We start from the raw sequence: 23,984 nt of genomic DNA, 5'->3' as shown, positions 1-23,984 counted from the left end.
AGGCACAACCATTCTGCCAAAACGATTGACAGAAACGCCGTGTCCCCGCTCACAACACAATGTTCAGGCCATAAAAGCGAGCCGTCTTCCCCTCAAAATTATCATTCGAGATCCTTGTCAATACAACCCATATCACAAACAATGCATTTCTCCTTCTTCCTCGCTATCGTTGCTTTAACAGCGTCTGTGTCTGTCAGTGCATGCGCCAGCCTAGGCTATTCTTGCAAAACAACCCAGGATTGCTGCACGAACCTTGTTTGTGTCGAAGCTGTGAGTACCATCGGTTTGCTCTGTACCCAGGATTCAACCACATGACTCACCCTTTGTACGTTTTCATATTCATAGGATCCCGGAACCCACAACTTCTGCGATAGTAACTGAGCTGGCAGCCTGAAACCTGAAAGGCGCGTCGCGACTGTGAGTGATAAGTTCATGCTCTCGCATTGGTACTGTGGTTGATGGCACAATATGTAGTTGTTGCAGATCATTTTCAAAATCGCAGTTTGTGCAACGCGACCATTGAATAAACTCTGGAGTATTTCAAATACTCGATTTGGATGTATGTCATAGAATGAATTGATTACTGTGTACACTCGTTTGCCTTCAATTGAATCAATTTGAATCAATTTTCGTCCCGGCTTGGCCCAAAAGCAGCGGCTTTGGCCTAACTTCAGACGGCTCTGGCCTGAGCTGTGGCTCAAGTAGGGAATTTGCGAGACGAGGCAATACGATACAGTAGAACTACACACCAATATGTATGAAAACCATCCTCTGCTCGAGCGGCACCTTCGTCTTCACGGCGTGTGTAGCACGGTTCAGTGCCCAAGCCGCCTTCGTGCAGTCCATGAACTCGCCATCCCCCAACTTCTTGACCATATTCTCATAGAAAGCTTCAACGACATGCTTTGCGACAGCGTCATCGACCTCCCATAGCGTGCCAATAACGCTTTTGAACCCTGAAAATTGGAGTCCAGCTGCGAGATGGATGACTTCGTCGGGCGTCTCCTCATCACCAACGGCGGTATGACACGCCGACAAGAACGCGAACTCCGCGTGTGGAATATCTTTCTCCATGATGTCGAGCAGCGTGAGAGGTGCGTCCTTCATGACGAAATGAGAATCGTAAGGCTGGTTGTGGTCCTGCTTGCCGTGACATGCGAGATGCACCCAGGTGTTCTGTTCCAGGGCTTCGAGTGCACCTGCTCGTGTGGCTGCATCGCCAGAAACAGTGCAATGATTGGCCGTCGCGGGGACGAGCTTATGGACAAGCTCGAGCTCGCTATCGACAGCTAAGAGCTCCTTGCCATTCCCTCCGCCCGGTTGACCTTGCCCAACCGCCACAAAGGACGGAGGAGCATCCTTCTTAAGCTTCATCATCTGTCTAGACCTGATCAGCGCCGAAAGGGTCGGCGTGTAAGAACAGATGTAGAGATCCTCCAGGCATGGCTCCTTCCCAGAGCGATCTGGCTTTGTTCGAAATGGGTGAGCTGCGTGGAGAGGAATGGATGTGAAGGCCGCAGTTGGACACAGCCAGATTCGAGACTGGCGCTTTAATTCGAGGACATGCTCGAGTACGTTGACGACAGGTAGCATGATATCGTCCCATACTGCCCGCAAGAGGACAATCAGATCATTGCGCGGCTGGTTTAAGCCCATCTTCGATGCTTGTGGTATTGCCCTGGCGAACCGATCCTTGAGATCCTCGAGATCTGCGAGAGCAATAGATGGCAAGGCAACATGATGGGGTTGTCCTGACGTCGGGACAATGATGGCGCTGCACGAGTATTTGCTGGCAATGAGGATGATGACCGGGCCATTGCGAGCTGCCACTTGCAAGTCTTCGTACAAAGGTGGAAGTAGGAACCGCGAGAAAGCTTGAATATTACGTATCTCAGCTACCACAGCTTCCCATTGCCTTGTAAGTCTCCGATACTCCGTTTCGGCCCGATCAGCAGTAGCTCTGTCTGTGCTGCCTGCGGAACCCTGGGCTTCAGAAAGATGTTTGCTGAGCTCCGAGAATTTGTGAGCTAGCTTGGGATTCGTGGACTGAAGGTCTTCGAGTGGACTCCTCAGGCGAGAGGCCAGTGACCACTGTTGACCACGGCCCTGCTCCGCAAGCTCGACTGCGCGTCGGAGATTGTCACTGCGAATGGCACATGATGCTGCATCTACAGGTAGTGATCTGGCATACTGGAAGGCAGAGGCAGCTTCGCGCCGCGAGGTAGTTGATGATCGTGACCCCAAATGAGCATCCAGAAGCTCAAAAAATGTTGAGTAAGCCTCAAGTGCGGATCCATCAACATGCTGCTCCGCTTTGACAGTCCAATAATATGCATTAAGGAGACGGTTCGGAAATCCTTGAGCAGGGTGTCGTGATGCCAGCCGGAAGTTCTCCATTGCGAGTGACAAATCAGCAGGCTTGTGCTGAACCTGGTAACGAGATATATATGCCACACGTATACTGAAGTATGAGTAGTACCTGTCAGGGTGGAGTTGTGGCAATACCGCTAATGACTCTTGGCATAGTTTAATAGCCTCTTCAACATCTTCATGCTGCAGAGTTTGCGTGTAACGAGAGCAGAGCGCCGAACTCAAATTGCAAAGAGTTCTATGGCACATTGGATCACCAAGCTGCTTTAACCAAAGATATTCGCGATACAGATCAATGGCCTCGTGAAGATCCTCGATGACATGCAATTCGTCATGTCTGGTGTCGAGCGCAGTGGCAAAGTTGTGAAGCGTGGTGTCACGACGCGGATGCCCGGGTGGGCACAACGTCAGTGCCTCGCGATGGAGGCTGACAGCTCGGTTGATATCATCAACGTCACCGTGTTCATTGAAACGGATGCGGAGGGCGCCCCCTAGATTGTCCAATGAGCAATCACGAAATTCATGCCCAACAGGGTACAGGCGCAACGCTCCTTCGTGCATGGAAATGGCCTCGTCGAGGTCATGAGATTTGCCTTGGTGATCAAAGCGGGATAGGAGTGAGAAGGCCAAGTTGTTTAGGTAGGTATCACGGTCAGAATGTCCCTCGGGGCACAGAGAAACGGCTTCACGACCAAGTTGTATGCTCTCTTCTAGATCGTCAATGCTGCCATGCTGGTCAAAGCATGCCTCAACTGCCTGTGCAAGGTTGTCGAGGGCCCCGGAACGGTATTTGTGGCCCAGGGGGCAGAGCTCGAGCACGACTCGTCGAAGGTGGATGCCTTCGTCAGATGCATCAATCGGAAGATCGTTGCATTCGTCAATCACATAATCGACCTCTCTATCTACGCCGATGCTACGGAGGTAGGTGCCCTCTGGACAGACGGGCAGTAGCTTGTAGCACAGCTGCAGGGATTCATGAATATAGACGGCAGTGGGCTCCTTGACGTAGCGCCATGTCAATGCATCAGTGAGATGATAGAGAGATAATGCGTGATCTGGGTGGCCCTGCGGACGCAATGCAAGGGCTTCGCGGAAGAGGGAAGTGGTGGTATCAATGTCTTGCAGATCATTTTGAATGTAACCTTGAAGGCGGGCATACGCGAGGTTGGTGAGAGCCGCTGCGTGGTCAGGATGATCGACCGGACAGCGGTCCAGAACCAATTGAAAACGCTCTACAGCACCGTTCAGGTGAGAGACCCTCTGGTGTCTCATGTATCTGGAGAATCGTACATGACCCGCATCTGTTTCTCGAGCAATCTCGCATTCTACGAGGGACTACAGTTGGTGTTCTGTCAGCACAACTAACAGGACAAAGTCTGGGGTCACTCACGTCAAGTAGTGCGCCGTCCTGATTATCGCTAGCATGTGCAACAGTGGCCTTCAGCATGAGCGAAGGATTGACACCACGAACAGGGAAGGACAGTTCTACGGGATGTGAGTAGATGTGCAGGAATGAGAAGTAGGTTACTCACCGAATGGTTCATCTCCATGATGGAGCAACTCATCCCACGATGTTTGAAGTTTTCCGATGATTTCACCATTGCCCAGCGTTCGATCGAGCTCAAAGGACGCTCTAATCTCCATTGATAATGCAGGTGACTCGTGAGATGATCTATAAACCGAAGATTAGTGTTGAATCGCGTCCGAAAGTTTCTATGGACTTTACAGGGTCATGGTATCTCCCCACGCTACGGATTCGTCGGATGATAAGACGCTGATGGCTGATTTCCAGCGTCTCCTTGAGTCGACATTGATGGACACGTAAATGCCTGCGGGTATGCGCTCAGAAGGGACTTGAAGATTTTTTGCGCCGATGACTGTAGATAGAGCGAGAATATCACAAAAGAGATCCCAAGGTGATACGGAGTAACCTACTTTCAAGTCTAATAGATTGACTTTCTGCGTTACCGGGCATGATGGAACGATGAAGCAAAACGATGAGGATGGAGGCTGTGCTTAGTGGTGGGTGGAATGAGTGGTAGGAGAAGACGGGGGTAGGGATATGTGCACTGTAGATGGAGTTTGGCTGTGAGAGCGAGAGAAGAGGTTGAGGGTTTAGGTGATGACTGCACGTGTATTTACATGTTGTTGAGGGCCGTTCGGCACGATTGAAAGTGTTACGGAAAGACCAGGAATAGTTTGCGAGTGTATGAGTCGGAATTCAGATGATATAGCTGAACGCGGCAGAGTCGGGCAGACGTTACAATGAGTGATGAAGAGAGTGAATGCGACCTCGAACAAGGACAATTAGTAGTACATTAGTCTTTACGATACCTGTGCAGCATGTCTACCGTTGATCGAGTCGTCGTGTTTTCCTGAGCAGCGGGAGGCTCAACTACGAGCAAAAGTGTCGCCCAGTGTATTTCTTGGTTCGAACTTCGTCCACTTCAGTGGCAATGGAGAAGCAAAAGAAGCACAGCCACCCATTCCAGTAACGTCTCTTCATCCTGGAACTCTACCCCAAATATAAAACAAACTCATCAAACGAGATGGCCATCTCATCCACATCCCACAATTGCGTCCCCTGAGCGTCTGGAACGAACTCCCAGATCTGCAAAATACGACTTACAAATTCCAATACTACGCACCATGGGTCTTCCGCACATACTACCTCCAAATTATAAGTAAATCTTCCCCCAAGTGCCGTTTGAGCTGTCATGCTTTTCTGCTCAACTTTAAGAAAGAGAGCTGCAGTGCAAGTTTCCTGAATTTTCGATTTACTTGAATTTTCAGCTGTTCCACTATTTTTGAACCACGCTTTTCGAACAGACTGTAAGCCGCGGCCTAAACGCTGACTCCGCTGAGCCAGCGGCTTCGGCTTTTCAGAACCATCACCGCACATCACTACCATGACATGCATGACACCCCAAAGGTTTTGAACCGGGCAACAGCTCCCTTTAATGCGCTCGTTCGAGGTTATCCTTGGTAAGAAATTTGTTTTTGTCATACACTTGAAATTCACTTCCAAGGTCAGGCAACCTCTAGGTCCCCAACCCCGGGCCCACGTGCTTTCCATCTTCCGCCTACAAATGGTTCTTAGTCGCCCGTCCCGTATGGCCTCACTAGTGGTGACCTCTATACGTATAGGTCTTCGCAGAGGTGAGCCACTAGAGATCATGTGCCTTCGGCAGAATCACGCAGCCTGAGTGCACGCCATGCATTAGGTCTGATGGTGCTCACCCATCTCCGTCACGAGAGCTGTCTTTTATGTAAGTCTCTATGGTTTACACACCCTGAATCTGTGCTGAATTGTTTATCCACCGACACTTGAACTCTGCCAGGTAATAACGCTCGCCGCAAAGGGGCATGACTACACTCTCGTCATTCAGTTCTGATCACAGTCTCATTTTCATCGTGAAGTTCTGCCATCCGCCAGGCGCAATTATTCTGCCAAAACGATTGGCAGAAATGCCGCGTTCCTGCTCACGATGCAATATTCCACCAACGGAAAACAAACATGAACACAAAAAAAACAATGTTCAGGCCATAAAAGCGAGCCGTCTTCCCCTCAGAGTTATCATTCGAGATCCTTGTCAATACAACCCATATCACAAACAATGCGTTTCTCCTTCTTCCTCGCTATCGTTGCTTTAACAGCGTCTGTGTCTGCCAGTGCCGATGTATGCACTAGCCGCGGCTATTCTTGCAGGACAACCAAGGATTGCTGCAAGAACCTTGTTTGTGTCGTAGCTGTGAGTATCATTGGTTTGCTCTGCACCCAGATTCAACCATGACTCACTCTTTGTGCGCGCTCTTATTCATAGGAACCCGAAAACTTCTGCGATGATAACAACTGAGTTGGCAGCCTGAGACTCGAAAGGCGTGTCGCGACAGTGAGTGATGTTTCTGCTCTCGCGTTGGTACTGTGGTTGATGCGGCACAATACGTAGTTGTTGCAGATCAATTTCATCGCAGCCCAAGCAATGCGGACTATTGAATAAACTCTGGAATATTTCAAATACTTGGTTTGGATGTATGTCATACAAGTGAATTGATTACTGTGCACTTGTTTGCCTTCAATTTGATGTCAGCTTACACGTTGACCTGGCCCGCCTGTGTTCACACGGGAATCGCAAGCCTTATATGCTCCAAGACATATCGATGGTCTAATCCCTTTTAGCCGGTTCACTCATAAAAACACCCAACAATATTAATGTCTTCTTGTCATCGAGGATGTAGAGGATGTGGTCTGACTGACCTGACCCCCGTCGACCGTGCCTGGCTTATTCAACGCGCCTTGCAAGTATCTCTCAAAACCGGAGGATCTCCGCACAGCCAACAGAGTCGACAGGTGGCTTAAATACAAGTGCAAAACAACCCTCTACATATCTATCTCGTAGGGGGTGCCTCAGGCTGCTGATATCTGGTACGGCTGCTACCATTTGTGATGTTGCTTGTTGCTACGGAGGTTCCGCCTCCCCCGTTGAACATCGAATATAATCGGTTGTCGGTTATAGAGCTTGACCGGCATGGCGAAGCAAATGGGGATAAGGACTCCTTTGAAGACTGGTTTGCAGGACTTGAGCAGAGCAGGAAAGGAGCCTCATGTCTCGAATGTCAATGTAAGCAATACACGTGTAAACTACCACGAAACTGACATATTTTTGGGGCCTGCAATCAAGCCGCTGTAATTCTGTTTTGCGATATTTCGAAAATGGATATGCGGCTGCCACTTGGACGAAGGCTGAGACAGGTAAGAATTGCCTTCTTTGTTTTCCTGCGCTGGAGGAGGTGTCTGACCAAGGTTGCCGTGTTACGTGTGTACAGATCATCGGGCATGGCAGGAGGGCAGGTCGGTCAGCAGTACTTAGTGGAGCGTGTCAGGAGGTCATTATTAATGCTTGGCAGCCCCCTATGTTTTTAGTAAGTTGTAAGTACCTCCGGAGGTCTGTCTCCTTTGCTCCTTCACAATGGATACCAAGTCCGAAGTCTTCAATGACAGCGCAACCGTCACCAACTCCCCACCCTCGTATGATGCAATTTCTACGCCAGTATCAGTTGATTCAAAACGATCAGTATTTTCCTTCTTACACCGCCGATCCAAGAAAAAACGTCGTGCCACCGTTCTATCTCACATCCGCGAAATTGCTACCTCTCTCGATTTCGCCCCTTCTTCTACCAATATCACTCCAATCCTCAATTCCTGCGCTGCTGCTCTTTCAGCAGCAGAGTTCTCCGACCTCTTGCAACAACCCAACATTGAAGATCACACAGCGCTGTATTGGGCGATCGTAAACAACCGGCGAGAAGCCTTTGAGGCATTTGCTGAATTCATTCCCCAATACTCCCATGTCGGCATTTATGACTTGCGTCGTGCATGTATGACAATCAGCGATAACGCATTATTTATGCATTTGGATTTGGGAAGCAACGCTAATCGTAAGTGTATGGTACTTAATGTCCCGAGTTAGCATCAATTAATCCATCGTATACTATTAGCCGACTCGAAGGATGCGTCTTTGAGACACGTTTTGGGTTGTCCACAAGATATGATTCAGGTCCATGAAGGGGATGGACTAGACAATAACCGCTTCACTGCTTCTTTCTGCTTCGGGATGTTCCAGAAACGCCTGCGCATTGCACGGAAATTGAACGTAGAATTTGTTGCCCGGGGTATGTGGTCCATGTCGTTCGGCCTTTTCTTCCCGATGATACGAATATGAAACTCTCTGCAGGACGTATATGGGAGTTGCGCTTTTTTATCGGACGGAGAAAGTGGCGCGTTGAGTATAGTCTTACTTGGGATAGCTTGCCAGTGCATTCAGACTCGGATTCGGACGTTGTACTTCTGATAGAGGCCCACGCTGGCAGAAGAGGGCCTTCTAACTATGCGGCCCCGGCTCCTCTTCGCATAACATGCGCGCACGTACCTGCTGAGTAGGTTTATCGTTCTGACTCATTCGGAGCCAACGCTTACTGAAGGTTTTTATTTATATGGGACTATCCCTTGCTCCCTTGTTTATGTTGGCCAAGCCTGAGATGCGACCATAGTCGTTACCGACTTGAAAACACCGAACCCGACAAGGCCAGAGGACTTTTGGGTGATTGGCCGATGGACAAGTAAGTCTTTTACTCACATCTTTGGTTCAATCAATGTTGCAAGAATGTGCTTGTAGCGCTGTTTTTTCGTGACTCTTCTTCTCCTTGAACTGATTGTGTTATGCTATAGCAACACCGTATATGCGGACTCTGATGGTACCCTACACGCAAAGCTGGAAATGACGTTCAAGTATTAGTAGCCCTGTCATGTCATATCAGTCAGCCCCGGATTCTACGCAGTACCGTCGACCGCTACTGGCACTTACGTGTAGCATCCGGACCAGTAGGGCACGTCCCACACCAAGGCGTTCAGGGCGCTGGGAGCGTAATCTCAACAGGACGATTTTTTTTGCACAAAAAAGCGCAGCATTTGGCGAGTCTCTGACAAGCAGGAAAGCAGGAAAGCCTCACGAGCGAAGGAAAGCGTTCAAGCTAATTTATTTTCGTTCCACTACAACCATCAGCTGTTGTTTCTCTAGTATGAAATGATAGGAAGCTCAAAAGACGACTCAAGCTCCCTCACGCCTAGAAAAAAAACAATGCTTAAAGGTCTCCTCCCGAGCCTCAGAACAACCAACTTCTCCATCCTCACATCGCTCGCACTGTGCGCGAGCTCGTGTTCAGGGTTGTGCGCACCCGCACCCATTTCCGCTGCCCCTGGTGAGAACCACAAACGAAACGGGTACCTGTCTTTCCAACACCAAACAACATTCCTCTCACATACCCATATCAATACACAAGCGGTATCACACGCGACGTGTAGCATGACCGGGTCGTGGTTTATCAGCGGCGAAGAAGGATTTGAATACGCCCCTTTTGACTACGACTGCTCAGATCGTTAAGAGCGGATTCAACGTGGCTTCGGTTCAAGATTTCCGTTAACCGAACGGCTCCTGTTGAGCCATGCGCTACCGAATGCAGCAGGAGTACATGAGCTTTTTCTTCGTGTATCGGGAATCGGGATGTGTCCTAATCTCCTAGGGGGTGCCAGGCTGCTGATGGTATGGCCGCTACCATTCTTGTTCATATCGAGGTTCTGCCTCCCCCGTTGAGTACATCCTCACCTGGTATTTCGGTCGTCATTTAAAGAGCTTGGTTGTTGTTGTGTTGTGAAGGCGGAAATGGGGATAAGGACTCCATTTAAAGACAGGTTTGTGTGACTTGATTAGAGAGCGAAATGAGCTTTATGCCGGGGTTTCGAATGACTGTAAGGAATTCATGTACACCTGCAGTTGAATGATGTGAAGGCTGAGGCGGCGATTGGTCTGCTTGCGTTAAGTACTGAGTTAGCAGAAGGTAGAAAAACTTTTCTTGTTGACATGGCTAGGATTCCCTTGCGATGACAGCTTGATGTGTTCTACAACGCACAGCTGCGGCGGTCTTTGGTGGGAGAGAGGGATTGGTGACGGCCTAGCCAAGAACTACGACCATGCGTTATTGTCAGTCGAGAATCAGAAATCTTGATGATTTGCGACTTGTACTTGTCTTTGTATGGTTAGTCCACAAGTTACTCTTCATTTCGCTCGTTAACGGCGATAATCAATCAACCATAGCTGAATACTGCTCTGAGTGAGATGGAAGAGATCAACAGGCACAGACAATGCCTCTCTGGGTGCTCAGAATGAACACTCTTGAGCCATGATGGGCGCTGATTTGGTGTTGAATCGGACGTGCAGGTCCGGGATCCGGGCGCCTGTCCTCCCTGAGGCTGCACAGCATGCATAATGCATCTTGAAGTGGGGAATCGAGGAATTAAAGATTTAGACTTGCCAGCTTTCTCGATGTCACAGATCCGCGAAGAATTCTGGGAGCACGTGGAAGGGGATAATTGGAGTTGATAGACTTGTTCAATGTAAATGTTCTACGGGATCCGTCAATAAAAATCGGGTATCGGCCAACGTCGCTGAACGTGTCCTCAAACTCGGGCTTTTGCAGAGATGGTGGTGGTCAACCGTCAACGTGGACCCTGCCGGGGCCTGGCAGCTGGCTGGACCACGTGAATTGATATTATTTATTTATTTTCATCTCCGAAACGGACGAATCGTTTAACTTTCCTGAGTCCTGAGCCAGAAACCAGCCTGGCTGCACGCTTTCCAGTCGTGGTCCTCCTGCCAGCTGCTAGTCCTATTGGATACAAACTGTCGTGGTCGGCGTGTTAATTGGACTTGATTGTGCGGTCCGAGTCGGGGTAAAATTGCGGGACGATAACCGATTTTGAAGACTTTGCGCTCTGAACACGTTGTAGGTCATCATTACGTGCCTACACAAGTTCATCCCACCTGATACAAATGGTCGGACTGTCTTCGTAACTGCGATGTCACGCTCTATGCCAGCACCTGATCAGATACCCTGGCCAACTTATTTTTTATAAGTCTTCCGTGCTATATATACTTCGAATACCCCCCCTGACATCCTCCAGTCCACCTCCGTGGCCAGAGTCATGTCTGCTGTATCTGCAAAGCCGGAGTGTCCTCCTCTCGATGGCTCACTCCTATTTCCAGATATCATTGACTTTCACATGCAGAGGAATGCCGCTCTCCCAATATACATCTTTCCAGACACACAAACTGGCACATTAACTTCCATTTCCTACCACGAATTCGGCAGAGCTGCTCATCGAATGGCCCATGCACTACGTCCCAGCCGCACTGGAGTTGAAGGGGAGGTAACAGCAATAGTTGTTCACACAGACACCCTCCTGTATACAACTTTGATAGCCGGTCTCATGATCGCAGGCACTGTGGTGAGCTCCCATCCTTTTTACTTTATCTGTGCTTGATTTCACATTACGCAGCCGTTTCCTATGTCTCCTCGCAACCCTCCACAAGCCATAGTCGATTTACTTCTGCGAACCAGTTGCCGTCGTATAGCATCCATTACCCCAAACCACGCCGCTCTCCTTGATGATGTCCGGCGCCTTATGGGGAATAGTGGTGCCGGCCTGACAATCATCGAGATACCACCCATATCAGAAGTTTACCCTCATTTGGGTAACGAATCACTTGTCCACCCATTTGTGCCATACCCTAAACGCTCCACCATCACGCGCATAACCGAGACCGTTTTATATATGCATTCTTCTGGAAGCACCGGCTTCCCTAAGCCTATCGCTCAAAATCACAGGGGTCAACTTAGCTGGATGAACGCCCGTGCGGCTGCTTTTGTTTCATCTTTGATAAGTTGAAACTGATATGTTGCCCAGCTCTGTTATGGCAATACAGGAACTACCCATCGGTCCGTCTCGGCGTGATGGCCCTTCCTCCATTTCATATATTTGGCGTGGCCGCACAGCTGTATGCAATGCTTATCGGTGTTACAGCAACATTATACGCGCCTACGTCCGTGGGAGATCGGCGGACTCTACCTACCATTCCGACATCGGACAACATGATTGAATGCATCAGCCAGACCGGGACCAATATCGTTCTTTGCGTTCCATATCACCTCGAACAGTGGGCCGATTCGGAAGAAGCACTACAGGCGCTACGAAAGATTGGATACGTTGTACGTTATATTTTAGTGTTTCTTCCATCTGGAATCCCATGCATTTGACCACGTGACTCACAGGTGTATGGGGGCGGCCCTCTCTCGGAAAAGAAAGGAGACTTTCTTACCACCGCTGGAATACCGCTTGCACAGCTTTACGGTGCGACAGAGTGTGGTCCGGTCTCTATCCTTCCTCCTCGAGACTCAGTCGTCAATGGCAACCCATACTGGCAGTGGGTCGAGTTCTCCGATACAGTCAATATTCGTTGGGCTCCTCATGATCTTGATCTATACGAATGCCAAGTCTTGGTAAGTGTCAAGGCACAATCAAAGCCATGCGCTGCATCTGCGCCTTTACAGCGATCAGACAAACTTCAGCCGAGCATCGAAAACCTTCCCGATGTGCAGGGTTATGCCACCAACGACCTTTTTGTGAAACACCCAACCCAGAAGCACTTGTGGAAAATGTAAGTTCTTTCTTGTTGACTGTGTAAGGCGACTTGGCGTGATACGGCACAGTGTTAGTCGAGCGGACGATGTTATCGTCCTATCCTCTGGGGAGAAGACTGTCCCATCGCAGATGGAGACGATCATCAGCTGTTGTCCCTATGTAAACGGCGCCGTCATGTTCGGGCGTGAGCGAAACCAAGTTGGAGTTCTGATCGAACCTACCGTGGATCATTTCATTGATGTGGATAATGAGGAACAGGTCGCCCAGTTTCGAAACCGAGTATGGTAAGTGCATTTCTCCTTGTGAGACAAGATCTTGGACTCACGGGTTTTTCAGGCCATATGTAGAAGACGCTAATGCATCTGTGCCAACTTACAGTCGTATTTTCAAAGAAATGATTCTAGTCGCTCGTCGCGCCAAGCCTGTGTCCCGGACTATGAAAGGCACTATCCAAAGAAAGGCGACACTCCAGGCATATGAACAAGAAATTAATGCACTGTTAGTGTCTGCAAATTCTTATCATGCTCCCTGGCACTCGCTCAAGCGTCTGTAATCAGATATGACGTCGTCGGACTCAGTCATGAAGTTGGCGACAATACTTTACCATCACAATGGACGGAGAACGAGTTAGCCTTCTGGTTGTTATCACAGGCCGCGAATGTTAGGACGGATCTCAATCCAAATATAGATTTATTCACGCAGGGCTTTGATAGGTATGAGCTTGTTTTGATTGATGAACGTTGTCACTAAATCGCTCCACAGCTTAAGCGCCACTTACCTTAGGAATCGGCTCATCAGCGGCCTACGGAGGTCATCCGAACCAGGGATGCAGCGTATTTCCTCCCTTATCACGCAAAACATCATCTTCGAGAACCCTACAATCAATTCACTGGCACGGAAGGTTTCTGCCCTCATTAAATGTGCGGATGGAAATTCGGAGTCCGTACGAGACTCACATATCAGCGCAATCGGTTCCATGATTGAAAAATACTCTGCTGATTTTCTGAAACTTGAGTCTGGCTCGACGGAGAGACCTGCGAAGCGAGCCAGGCTTGATGGCGGGCGTGTCGTGCTCCTAACTGGTTCCACCGGGACGCTAGGATCCTATATGCTTGCTGATCTACTTGGACGACCGGAGGTCTCGACAATCTATCTTCTCAATCGATTTTCTGCGGCTCCAGGAACATACAGCAGTCTGCGTCAGCTCAAAGCGTTCGAGGAGAGAGGGCTGAATACCCGACTCCTAACCTCGTCGAGGAAGATTTTTTATCTTGAGGGAGACATCTCTCAGGACAGATTAGGTTTGGCAGCTCCCACTTACGAACGGGTTTGTCCCTCTTTTACTTGGCTGGGCTTCTCGCTGATGTGACTCCTGAAGCTCAAATGTTCGGTGACCATGATCATCCACAATGCATGGCGTGTCGACTTCAATTTGGCGCTTTCCTCCTTTGAACCTAATATTCGGGGTACGCGGATGCTTCTCGACCTAGCGCTCGCTTCTCCGCACGCTGCTTCTTTGCGGTTCATATTCGTTTCGTCCATCGCATCCGCATTGGGTTGGGATCCAAGTCAGGGTCCGGTCCCAGAGGACCTTCTCAGTGATCCTGCTATGGCAATAGGTTCTGGGTACGGAGAATCGAAGTACGTTGCCGAACAGGTAAAAGTCTTCACCCTTATCTGAGCGAAATCAAGTGACTGACTCAGCGCTCCTCACCTCAGATCATCGCCCGATCCGGTCTGCAAACTACTTCTCTCCGAGTAGGACAGATTGCCGGTGGGCCTACAGGGGCTTGGGCTACGACTGATTGGGTTCCTATCCTTGTCAAGTCGAGCTTGGCGCTCGGTTCGCTTCTTGACCTTCCAGGGGTGAGTGAAGTTGCTGCTTCTGTTTTGCGCGATAGACTGGGCTAGTCTGGTTTTATGTATGAATTCTAATTTTTGAATCTTGATAAAGGTCGTGTCGTGGACACCCGCGGACCGCGTTGCTGCTGCAGTTCTTGACGTTGCGCTGTCCGAGACGCATGTCCCAGTTGTCAATATCACGCATCCGAGGCCTGTGCAATGGCGGACCATCTTCGAGGGCGTGAGAGATGCGCTTGTAGGTTCTGGCCAAATAGAAAACCATGATTCACATCCGCATCCGCATCCGCATCTGCTGCCGCTAGAGCCTTATTCAGGGTGGATGCAGAAATTGGAACGACGCGCGCAGGCCGCGAAGGAACGAGATTTTAATGAAGTCGTGAGTTTTTATTCTTCATTTTTCATTCATGGACGGGGGATGAAATGAGTATTGATCGTGACTGGTCTTATTTGTATAGCCGGCGCTCAAAATTCTTCCTTTCCTTCGAGGTTTATTGCGGCCCCAGAACGAAAGTAGTACTGGTTCTGGTGATGCGGAGGTGGAGGCAGAGGCGGAAGCTGGTAAAGGCCTGCAGTTTGTGACGGACAAGGCATGTTCGCTGAGCAGCACGATGCATCTTCTTGCTGCGCGGGAGTCTGAATGGCTTGGACCGAGCCATGCGCAGGCGTGGGTGGAGTATTGGGGAAGCAAAGGGTTTTTCCAATAACACCGACACCCAAAGGTCAGTGGTCCATGATAATTTTATCTGTGTTGTGCTCGTACTCACTGTTGTGTAGATGACGTTTATGAGTATGAGTTGTCCGCGGAATCCCACACGCATTTGTAATCCCCAAGTGTATCCATGCAAGCACACATGTATGAATAATTTATATACTACTACTCCTACTACTAGAGGTCCGTTGTATCCTTCATAATGTATCCATCCACCTATCCATCCACCTATCCATGCATGTATACATACATACATCACGACGTGCAGTTACAAGTCACACTCACAATGTCACATCAATACTCGCAATCCCACATTGTACTATCGGCATCGATCTTTGCTCGACCTCCGGGACACATCCTGGTGAGTGCGCACGTAGGCGAGCTTGTGTGTGGAGCGGTTCTTCACGTTTCCATTTCTTGTCGGCTATGAGTAGTGGTTGGGGTAGTGTTGGCGTCTTCGGTGTTGATGTTGGTGTTGGGTGCGAGTGTGGGTTTGGGAGGAGGTCCGAGTGTGGGTTTGGAAGGTCGAATTGCAGATTTGGACTTGGAAGGTCCAACTGGAGATGTTTGAGCGCGCCGAGGCCTGCTGGTGGACGGTGCCACTCTGCAGCTGGATCAGAGTGAGGATGGGGATGGGGATGGGGATTTGAGTTGGACGAGGACGGTGTTGAGGTGGAATTCGCTAATGAGGGATACCTCGTCGCTCGGCTGCTCGCGGGGGATAGCGTCGCTGTCGATGCTGAAGAACCAGAACCAGAACCGGTTTTTCCGAATGCGTTGGTGGAGGAAAGGAGGGGTAGGGGTAGGGGTAAGGAGGTGGAGGTGCCTTCGGGGGTGGTGGAGGATGCGCCATGCGAGAGCGCGACAGAGAGAGACGACGATCTATCGAGTTCCGAGAACGTGCGGGACGGCTGTTTATCGAGTTCTGAGACGTTATTCCCATGCCCATGCCCACTCGCTGATGAGGAAGCTTCAAGCACGGGGCTTAGTTCTGGTGATTTCAGCTTCTTTGAATATCTCTGGGACGTTCTGCCCCTCCTTGGTGATTGTGGTGGGGGTTGGGGTTGTGTGGGGAGCTGGGGTTCTGGGGGGTGGGAGGGGTGTTGTGCGGATTCTTGTGAATAGATGGATTCGGGGCTGTTGGCGTCGATTTCGCTCAGGATGGTTTTGGTTTTCTCGGTCAGGGGACTGAGGGCAGGTATTTGTGGTTTGGGCGACCCTCTGTTTGCGTCTGCATCTGTGTTTGCGAATGTATGAACGGCGTCATCTCCGACTCGAGATGGAGACGGTATGGATTGGATATGGGAAGGATCTGCCGACGAAAACGAGGAAGTGGGTGTCCGAGGTGAGAAAAAGTCCGGACCCGAGGGACGAGTGAGTGTGCGATTGATGAAAAGCGGGGAATTTGCCCCAGGAGTCTTGGCATTGGAGAACTGATTAGCCGGTACCTCGTGCGATACCCTGCGTGACGCGGAAGACACTGCAACCGGTATATGATGTGTTGGGAGTATTGCTCTTTGGATGCGGGCGAATGGGTCTTCTGTGTCGTAGAGGGTGAGATAGCTGGGATCTGTTGGGGTGTTGGGGAGGGCGGGAGGGAGATAAGACCAGTCGGGTGGGATTGGGACGACTGGGATGTCTTGGGATGTGTGGGGCGGGGAAAGTAGGAGGGGCTCGAGAGATACGGATGGTTGTTGCCCGTGCCCGTACCCTGTACGCCGACTCGGAAAGCTGATGCTCGATCCGCGCGACATGAATTCTTCTTCAGGATCTGCCACCCTCATCCCCTTGCGAAGCCTCGTGAACCTTCCTCTGCTTCTCCTCCAGCGCTGCAAATAGATGCATGCAGCTGCGACCATGGCTACGCCTGCGACGACTCCAATGACGATTCCTGCGATTGTTTGTGCGGATAATGTGGAGCTTGTATCTGAATTTGTGGATGTCATGGTGGAGTCAGAGTTAGTGGTTTGTTAGGAAAGCGATTCAGTCGTTGCGATGGGTGCCAGCAGGGCCTTTATTAACCGATAGACGAGCCGACGGTGAAATTACACCGACACGAGCTTATATGACGGGCTTAAGTTGCGGGCGCTCACTGTGAGTGACGCTTTGTAGCTGTGCTGCGCCACAGCCTCGCGGTCGGTGGAGGTATATTTAGTGTGATGCGTGCCTTTGGCGCGCTTAAAAAACGGTATGGCTGTGCATGTAAAACCAATAGCCGGTTCTTCGTAACATCTAGGAGACGTGACGCGACCTTTACGCTTCTAAAGTAATTGAATTGAGCAAGGGTGAGTGCACGCTTTGCATCTGGAGGCAGGCAAAGCTGAAGGATGGTGAACTTGAGCCCTGCCAAGGTTGAAAGATGGTGTGAAGTGAATGTTGGTGGCACGTACTCAGGTTGGAGGAACGTTATGCAATTGGAGCGATCATGATGGATGGTTCTTGAGCCAGCGTTCAACTACACTCGGCATTGGACACGCTGTCGATAAGTTGGCGTCACTGGCACGTTTTGAATCATTTTTCTCCGTGTGGTCTTGATATAATTTGGAGCAACATTGGTAGAGGCGTTTGAGATGGGCTTCGCATTTATCTGGAGAGTACGTGTTGGCTGAAATGCAGGATTGGAGTGCACAAGCTTATGTACGAAACAAACTTTAAAATGTTGTAGAAGGAGCGCACGAGGAATAACATACCTTCGGCTTGGCAAGGTTGACCGGGTTCCTGGTGATGTGGATCGGTCAGTTTCGGGGTCGATGCAATGAGTGTAACGGGTTGATTACCTGTTTCATATCACTGCCGCGAGAGAGTGATAACTTCACCCGACGCCTTTGTGATGTTTTGTCAACAAGTTAATACTTACGTCATATGTTCTACGATGGCTGTCCTTACGGTAATCTGCGGCGGTGTTTTCTCACAGTCGACCAAGGATAATTAATTGAAATCGGATGGACCCTCTTGGACCCACTCCTGTCTATAGTCTTCCATAAACCACCCTTTCAATATTTCACGCCGACCTTGAAAGTGATTTATATAAAGCTGAATCCTGGCTAAAACCTTTCTCTGGTTCGAATGTTCAATATATGCAGGGATCAAACCAGATCTGACAACTAATGTCTACACAGGAACGCGATCTTTGTTATTATCATCAGGGTCGGTCAAACCAACCCCGACTTTTTATCTCTCTTTATACAGCACCCATAGCAACATATATATCCCCACCCTTTCAACTAAACTCCTTCAGGGGGATCCTTGACAGTTGCCACTCACCACGCAGATCCAGCACGTCAGCCGCATGCCCATCCTTTTTCACTTAAATAACTCCATCTCCTCCAATTCGCTCAGTACATTCTTTCTACCATGCCAAAACGTATCCCTACCCCTCCTCCCGGTGACGATGAACCTCGCTACCTCACCGTAGTTCACCCTTATGTCCTTGATGGACACTGTAATATGGAACTACCAAAGGACAGACAAGATTTTGCCCGCTGGGTGGCGTGTTGCATCGACGCCAAGTATTTTTACGCGTTCTTCCATAAGCCCAGTGTGAGTGCCACCGCGGATCCTCTCCAGCACACATCGTTGACCTTCCACCCCATCAGGCACGCGACATGGTTATCATCGAAATCGCTCGCGAGTGCCCCCGGCTCGATCGCTTACTCGGCGAGCATCGCTGGAGAGAGTTCCTCAATAACGCCACAAACCACGAGCAGGATCAAGTAACAAAGGTCTTCTATTGCACTTATAGCACAGGAAGACAAGTACAGAAAAATGGTCAGTCCAGCGCTTAATTTCAATTCTGCCGCCCGGCCGATTGCTACTTTATAACCTTGATCGGTTCTGTGATAATCAAGGAATCTTGATTACCTTCTATGAACGGATCAAGTGGCTAATACCGTATCCGATTTCCTTCATAGGCTGGAAGCGTATTTTCGTCGAAGACGCTTGGTTTAAGACCTGGTCGCCGAACAATCAGCAAGTCCCCATCCTTTAACTTTCTACGTTACATAAACTGACGTACCATACCTTTATTACAGTTTAATCGCTTTTCCTTACCCTGAAACCCATTTTTGTGAGGTGCCGATTGAGGATCAGACCAATCATCCCATGTGCAGGCCCCTTCCCGGCGCTGTAAAGCCGCCTCCCCCTGAGACGCTGACGGCTCCTGCACCAGGTAAGCCTGAGGTTCTTTTGTCACTGCACTCACAATTCATCACCATCCGTGATAGTCGTCGGTTCCAAAGCATGGACAACCAACAAACAGCTCCCCGCTCCCATCGCAAAGGCAGCGGGAGGTGCGTGGTCTAAAGGCGCCCCAAAATCGACAGCACCAATCGGCAATGCATGGAAGGCTGCCATCGCTACTTCCGCTCCGCCCATCGCAGGGCTCAAGAAGCAGCCCGCAATTGGTGGCGGGCCCGTCGCAGTAAAAGCATCCGATGTTTGTACGTCGTCTACTTTCTTCGTTCTCAAGTACCATCCAGTCTAAAGGCTTCGTAAGGGGTCGGTCTTCCTGCGCCCTCAGGCCTGGGGCCAAACGGGTGGTCAGACTCCCCCGCTGCATCAGGAAGGAACACTCCCCTCAGCGGAGCCCCCTCTCCCCTACCCAGAACCTTATCCAATCAATCTCCCACCGCCCCTCCCGGTCTGAGCGGTCCAAAAGCCTGGGGCGCAGGAACGTCCTACCCAACCCATCCCCCCGGAATCCCAACACCACCCAACGCACCCCGCATCGAGACAGCACCCAGCCTCGACCGCGACAACACAAGCGTCACAAGCTGGAGCTCCAGCGGCGGGTCCTCCAGCACAGGCACCGAAATCGTGCTCACGCCCGAAACCGCGCCCGACGATCCCGATCCCGATCCATACAAAGTCCAAGTGCAAATCTCCGAAAGCATGGAACGTGCACTAGACGGGATGTCTATCCACCATGACCTCGATCCTAATCTCGCCGAGTGGGACTCGATCGCGCCTGGGAAGTGGGACGAGCCGACGAGTACGCAGGTGTGGTCTGATTATCCGAGTGGGGAGGGTGTTACGTGGGACGATGCGCCTGTGGATGCTGAGACGCAGTGGAGGGAGCTGGGGGAGGATAAGGAGCAGGAGAAGCCGATTATATGCAATGCGCATGGGATTATTTGCAAGAAGGGGATTTGCAGGGAGTATGCGAAGCAGGTGAGGGATGCGGAGAAGGCGCAGAGTCATGCGGGTGGGGGTGCTAAGAAGGGGAAAGGGAGGGGGAGGGGGAGGGGATTTGGGAGGGGTGGTGGGGAACGTGGGGGAGGTTCTGAGCGCGGTGGCGGTGGCGCTCCTGATGCTTTCCGAGGACGCGGTGCGGCTGTGAAGTCGAATTGGCGGGGCACCCCGCGGGCGATCGTGTCTGCTGCTGCTATCGAGCGCCGGGAGAGCATCAACGACGCGGAATCTGTTGCTGATGAGACGCCGAATGCGTGGGGGAATACGACGGATTCGGGGTGGGGTGCTGGTGGAGAGGAGCCTGAGGAGGGAGTGGAGGCGCAGCCTGCGGACGATGATGATGGCTGGGGGAAATCTGAGGCTAGCTTTGATCCTTGGAAGCCTGAGCCTGCGCCTGAGCCTGAGCCTTGGGTTCAGCAGAGGCCGCAGTCCCAGTGGAAGCAACAGCCTCAGCCTCAATCCCAGTGGAGGACCCAATCCCAACAGAAACCTCCGTTCCAGCAGAAGCCCCAGCCGCAGTCCCAGTGGAGGTCCCAACCCCAGCAGAAACCCCAGCCGCAGCAGAAGCCCCAGCCGCAGTCTCAATCCCAATGGAGGGCCCCGCAGCAGCAGAAACCGCAGCCCCAACCTAACACGAGCACCAACACCAACACGGGCACCAATACCAATACCAATACCAATAACGCCTGGTCCAATAAGAAGACACCTAATTCGTGGGCAGACGAGGTGGACGCCCATAGCGCTGCTGGATACCCCTCTGAAGACAATTTTTCCAGTGTCGCTAGCAAGCGTGGAGGTGGAGGTGGAGGTGGGCGCGGGCGCGGACGTGGGGGTGCGAAGGTTCCTGCTCCAAAGAGCTCTACTAGTGGATGGGGTACTGTTGACGAGCAGCCTTGGTGAGGTGAAGGTGTGCCGCAAGTTGAAGGGACGTGTATCGTTGCCGCGCTGGTTTTTTTTTCTCCGCCTGAGGCCTGACTCTGAGTCTTGTATTCCTATCTGAACCTTTGGTTGTACTTTTTCATTCGTTGGTATTGTGGTTGGGTTGTACTTGCCATTCGTTGGTCGATATGTACCATACTCTGATTGATATTCATACCTACGTCCTTTGCAGAATCACGTTTTGATTTGTCCAAATGAGCGCTTGTGTGTGTGACGTAATTGTATCGTATTACGAAATTGGAATTTGCATGTTGTTGTACTCTTGTGACCTTGTTATATGATCGACGCTTGTTCGTTGATAATATGCATGCATGTTCTTGAATTCCTTGAAAGCAAGATATCGCACGCGGCGCCTAGACCTTGTAAACTTTACATCCGGTTTCCTTGGCTCTGTTGTTTTCATGCCATCTCGTCATGGCTTTGTTCACGCATCTCAGCATGCATGGCGGCCTTGTTCACGCACCTCATCATACCCCCGTCAAGAAGAACCCTGAAAATCGCAACGCGGAACAAATACCTGTAACCTGATGGTATTTCAAGTATAGCCCACCCACAGGACTCTGGCAGCCGGTTTCTGAACCATTCCCAGCGCCATACACCACACAACGATGGGTAACCGCCCTTCAGTATTTGTGCGCACACCGCAAGAGCACCTAGAGCATATGTGGAAACACGGGAGTCGGCTCCCGTATACTTGTCCGCCTGGGTATGTGAGCTCCCTCTGTCTATGGCTATATCTATATTCTTCGTCCTCGCTTGATTCGTGACCATGAGATATTGATGGGGCCAACAGACACGTCCGCGTTTATCTCCTCCCAGAATGGACGCGTGGAAAATCCCCGATGAACGACCCATGGGCTGCGCTTAAGCATGATTTTGCGCTTACGGGTACGGGGGAGCTGGATTTTAGGGAGGTGAGGGTGAAGTGGGGGTTGGAGCGGTGTTTGGTGCGTATTTCCTATAACGCTCTGTTTTCTCGGACGTTGGATGTCATGATCTGATTGGCGTGATGTTGACTTGATAGGCGATTGATTTGGAGAGGATGCAGCCGTTTGAGGAGAGGTGTAAGGGGAGGTTGTCGGGGCTTGCTTTGAATGTGTTGGGTGATTCGGACGGGGTTGTTTGGATGTATGGTGAGTTTATGTGTTTCGTGTGTTTGTTTCGTGGAGAGACTTTTGGTTTTATGTGTCCGTCCGGGACGTGTCTTGGACGGAGTTCCATACTTCATGTGCATTACTCATTCGTTCTCTTCCGATGCAGAACCGACACCCTCTGAAGACACAATATCGACACGTGCAGACCGCCTGCGTATTGTGCGGCAGTACGATGCTGCTGTTGAGCGCATCTTGGATGCGACGCTAGGTCGCATATCTAAGCTACTCGATAACGGAGTAGTGGGGGAAAGCGTGTCTCATCATTACCCCCAATACTCCGGTGCTAACCCAGGCACTCTCGACGTGCCCCAGCAGGAGGACTCGGAGAAGGAGAACGTGAAGGAGGCCGACGGCACCAAAACCAAAACCAGCGCAACCCTATATCAACAGCAACGACAACTTGTGTTCCTTGCAGCACTTTTGTGGTTATTTTTCTCTGGTGCGCTGGGTCGATATTCTCAGATTGGGAGGGAGCTTGCGTTTGGGTGGTGAGCGTTTGTGGATGTTTTTTTTGGTGCTGATCTATGCGTATATGCCTTTATGATACTATGCATTTCCTGCCGTTTTTATATGCGTATGCTTTTATGCTCTCTGTGATTTGTAAATATTGTGTTTCTATCATCTCATACTTAATGTGCATACTACGTGTAATTTTAAAACTACAATTTTTGTTCTTGACATCACGGTACTCACCACCTCAGCCAAACTTCAGCCACACCCTAAGGTCCTTTGTGCTCTTTGTGATGCATATGATGCTGCTTCTCTGTGAACTTAGTTAGACCCATTTAGAGAGGCGTGCGCACTCAGCACTGCGCAAGGGAAAGTCCAAAGGTATACTGTCGGGGAAAACTTCATGGGGCGTGAGTGCTAACAGCCTCATCTGTCCTGGGCGTCTACGGGGCTGGCTAATGCAGCTGTGAAGGACGAGCAGCACCAGCGTCAACCTCCAGTAAAATTGTCGCAGCTCTTTCCAAGCACCCTACCTGACCGTGACCGAGAGTCAAGCTGACATTGTTCCCTGGTTTTCTTCTCTGGTGCTTGGCGACACGAAGCAAAGGTCCGCGCATAAGTTAAGAGAGAATGATGGCACCCACACTTCCTTGAGAAAATGCAGCGATGTTGAAATATAACACACACAAAAGAAAGAATCCTTCATGTGAGTACTATCAGCCAGATTCGATTCGAGAGCCGAGACGTACCGACCGCGATACATTCTGTGGAGATATAAGTTGGACCCCATGGCTTCAGTATCTTATACATCACAGACGGAGATGAGGAGGCGCGTGGTATGAAAAGGGACAGTTCTACACATAGCAGAAAGGCATATGATCTGGTTGAAACACGCAAGAAATCATCACAGGGGACGAGGAAATCGTAGATTAATGACGGCCATCCGTGTATTCAGGAGACAGACAACCAATGAAGAGCCAGAAACGAGTCCACAGTCCAGCGTGTCTTATCATTGCATGAGGGCGCAAGGCTGTCGACGTTGAAGCTGCAGTTGTATCATCGACAGCATGTGTGGTAGATGAACTGGAGACAGGTGCCTGTAGTTGCGAAGATGGCCGGGTCTGAGTCGCACCATTGGATTGCTGGGTGACATTGGGCTTGGGAGGCCGTGAGCCCGTTTTCCGTTTCGCTCTCGCTGAAGCATTCCTCTGCACAATATCAGGTCGAGTCAAACGTCTTGGAAGGAGAGAAAACTTACGCGTTTTCCCTGTGC

The 23,984-nt window shown here is 50.5% G+C and overlaps 7 protein-coding genes across 7 annotated transcripts; 4 read left to right on the top strand and 3 right to left on the bottom strand.

Moving 5' to 3' along the window:
• Positions 1-741: 741 nt before the first annotated feature.
• DEU56DRAFT_982754 (CHAT domain-containing protein) lies at positions 742-4,345 on the bottom strand (the record flags this gene model as incomplete). The annotated part of the gene is made up of 5 exons (XM_041359912.1): positions 742-3,705; positions 3,761-3,855; positions 3,903-4,042; positions 4,097-4,247; positions 4,306-4,345. The coding sequence occupies 5 exons, from the start codon at positions 4,343-4,345 to the stop codon at positions 742-744; spliced, it is 3,390 nt and encodes a 1,129-aa protein (XP_041205286.1).
• Positions 4,346-7,340: 2,995 nt separating this feature from the next.
• DEU56DRAFT_915768 (uncharacterized protein) lies at positions 7,341-8,311 on the top strand (the record flags this gene model as incomplete). Its single annotated transcript, XM_041357783.1, has 3 exons — positions 7,341-7,809; positions 7,870-8,043; positions 8,106-8,311. 3 exons carry the CDS (start codon positions 7,341-7,343, stop codon positions 8,309-8,311), a joined length of 849 nt encoding a protein of 282 aa, XP_041205285.1.
• Positions 8,312-10,769: 2,458 nt separating this feature from the next.
• DEU56DRAFT_530752 (putative aminoadipate reductase) lies at positions 10,770-15,000 on the top strand. The gene is made up of 12 exons (XM_041346658.1): positions 10,770-11,212; positions 11,264-11,618; positions 11,672-11,973; positions 12,037-12,422; positions 12,475-12,690; positions 12,743-12,904; positions 12,964-13,119; positions 13,169-13,733; positions 13,785-14,063; positions 14,126-14,272; positions 14,361-14,645; positions 14,725-15,000. Exons 1-12 carry the CDS (start codon positions 10,910-10,912, stop codon positions 14,971-14,973), a joined length of 3,405 nt encoding a protein of 1,134 aa, XP_041205284.1. The 5' UTR covers positions 10,770-10,909; the 3' UTR covers positions 14,974-15,000.
• A 175-nt stretch (positions 15,001-15,175) lies between these two features.
• DEU56DRAFT_758661 (uncharacterized protein) lies at positions 15,176-16,924 on the bottom strand (the record flags this gene model as incomplete). Its single annotated transcript, XM_041350254.1, has 2 exons — positions 15,176-15,206; positions 15,264-16,924. The coding sequence occupies 2 exons, from the start codon at positions 16,922-16,924 to the stop codon at positions 15,176-15,178; spliced, it is 1,692 nt and encodes a 563-aa protein (XP_041205283.1).
• Positions 16,925-17,098: 174 nt separating this feature from the next.
• DEU56DRAFT_530739 (DUF1903-domain-containing protein) lies at positions 17,099-17,816 on the bottom strand. Its single transcript, XM_041346657.1, has 4 exons — positions 17,756-17,816; positions 17,669-17,696; positions 17,369-17,610; positions 17,099-17,239 (listed from the first exon to the last, which is right to left on the bottom strand). Exons 1-3 carry the CDS (start codon positions 17,762-17,764, stop codon positions 17,402-17,404), a joined length of 246 nt encoding a protein of 81 aa, XP_041205282.1. The 5' UTR covers positions 17,765-17,816; the 3' UTR covers positions 17,099-17,239; positions 17,369-17,401.
• An 82-nt stretch (positions 17,817-17,898) lies between these two features.
• Positions 17,899-21,302, top strand: DEU56DRAFT_982750 (uncharacterized protein). The gene is made up of 7 exons (XM_041359911.1): positions 17,899-18,038; positions 18,098-18,518; positions 18,575-18,746; positions 18,890-18,947; positions 19,010-19,146; positions 19,202-19,417; positions 19,474-21,302. The coding sequence occupies exons 2-7, from the start codon at positions 18,333-18,335 to the stop codon at positions 21,066-21,068; spliced, it is 2,364 nt and encodes a 787-aa protein (XP_041205281.1). The 5' UTR covers positions 17,899-18,038; positions 18,098-18,332; the 3' UTR covers positions 21,069-21,302.
• A 311-nt stretch (positions 21,303-21,613) lies between these two features.
• On the top strand, positions 21,614-23,007 carry DEU56DRAFT_530643 (uncharacterized protein). The gene is made up of 4 exons (XM_041346656.1): positions 21,614-21,813; positions 21,901-22,054; positions 22,132-22,240; positions 22,368-23,007. The coding sequence occupies exons 1-4, from the start codon at positions 21,716-21,718 to the stop codon at positions 22,751-22,753; spliced, it is 747 nt and encodes a 248-aa protein (XP_041205280.1). The 5' UTR covers positions 21,614-21,715; the 3' UTR covers positions 22,754-23,007.
• The last annotated feature ends 977 nt before the right edge of the window (positions 23,008-23,984 follow it).

This window comes from Suillus clintonianus (genome assembly GCF_016758775.1).
Source record: "Suillus clintonianus strain FC179 chromosome Unknown DEU56scaffold_73, whole genome shotgun sequence".
NCBI classification, from domain to species: domain Eukaryota; kingdom Fungi; phylum Basidiomycota; class Agaricomycetes; order Boletales; family Suillaceae; genus Suillus; species Suillus clintonianus.
Note: the sequence above shows the minus strand (reverse complement) of the source record. Positions and strands in the feature narration are given on the sequence as shown.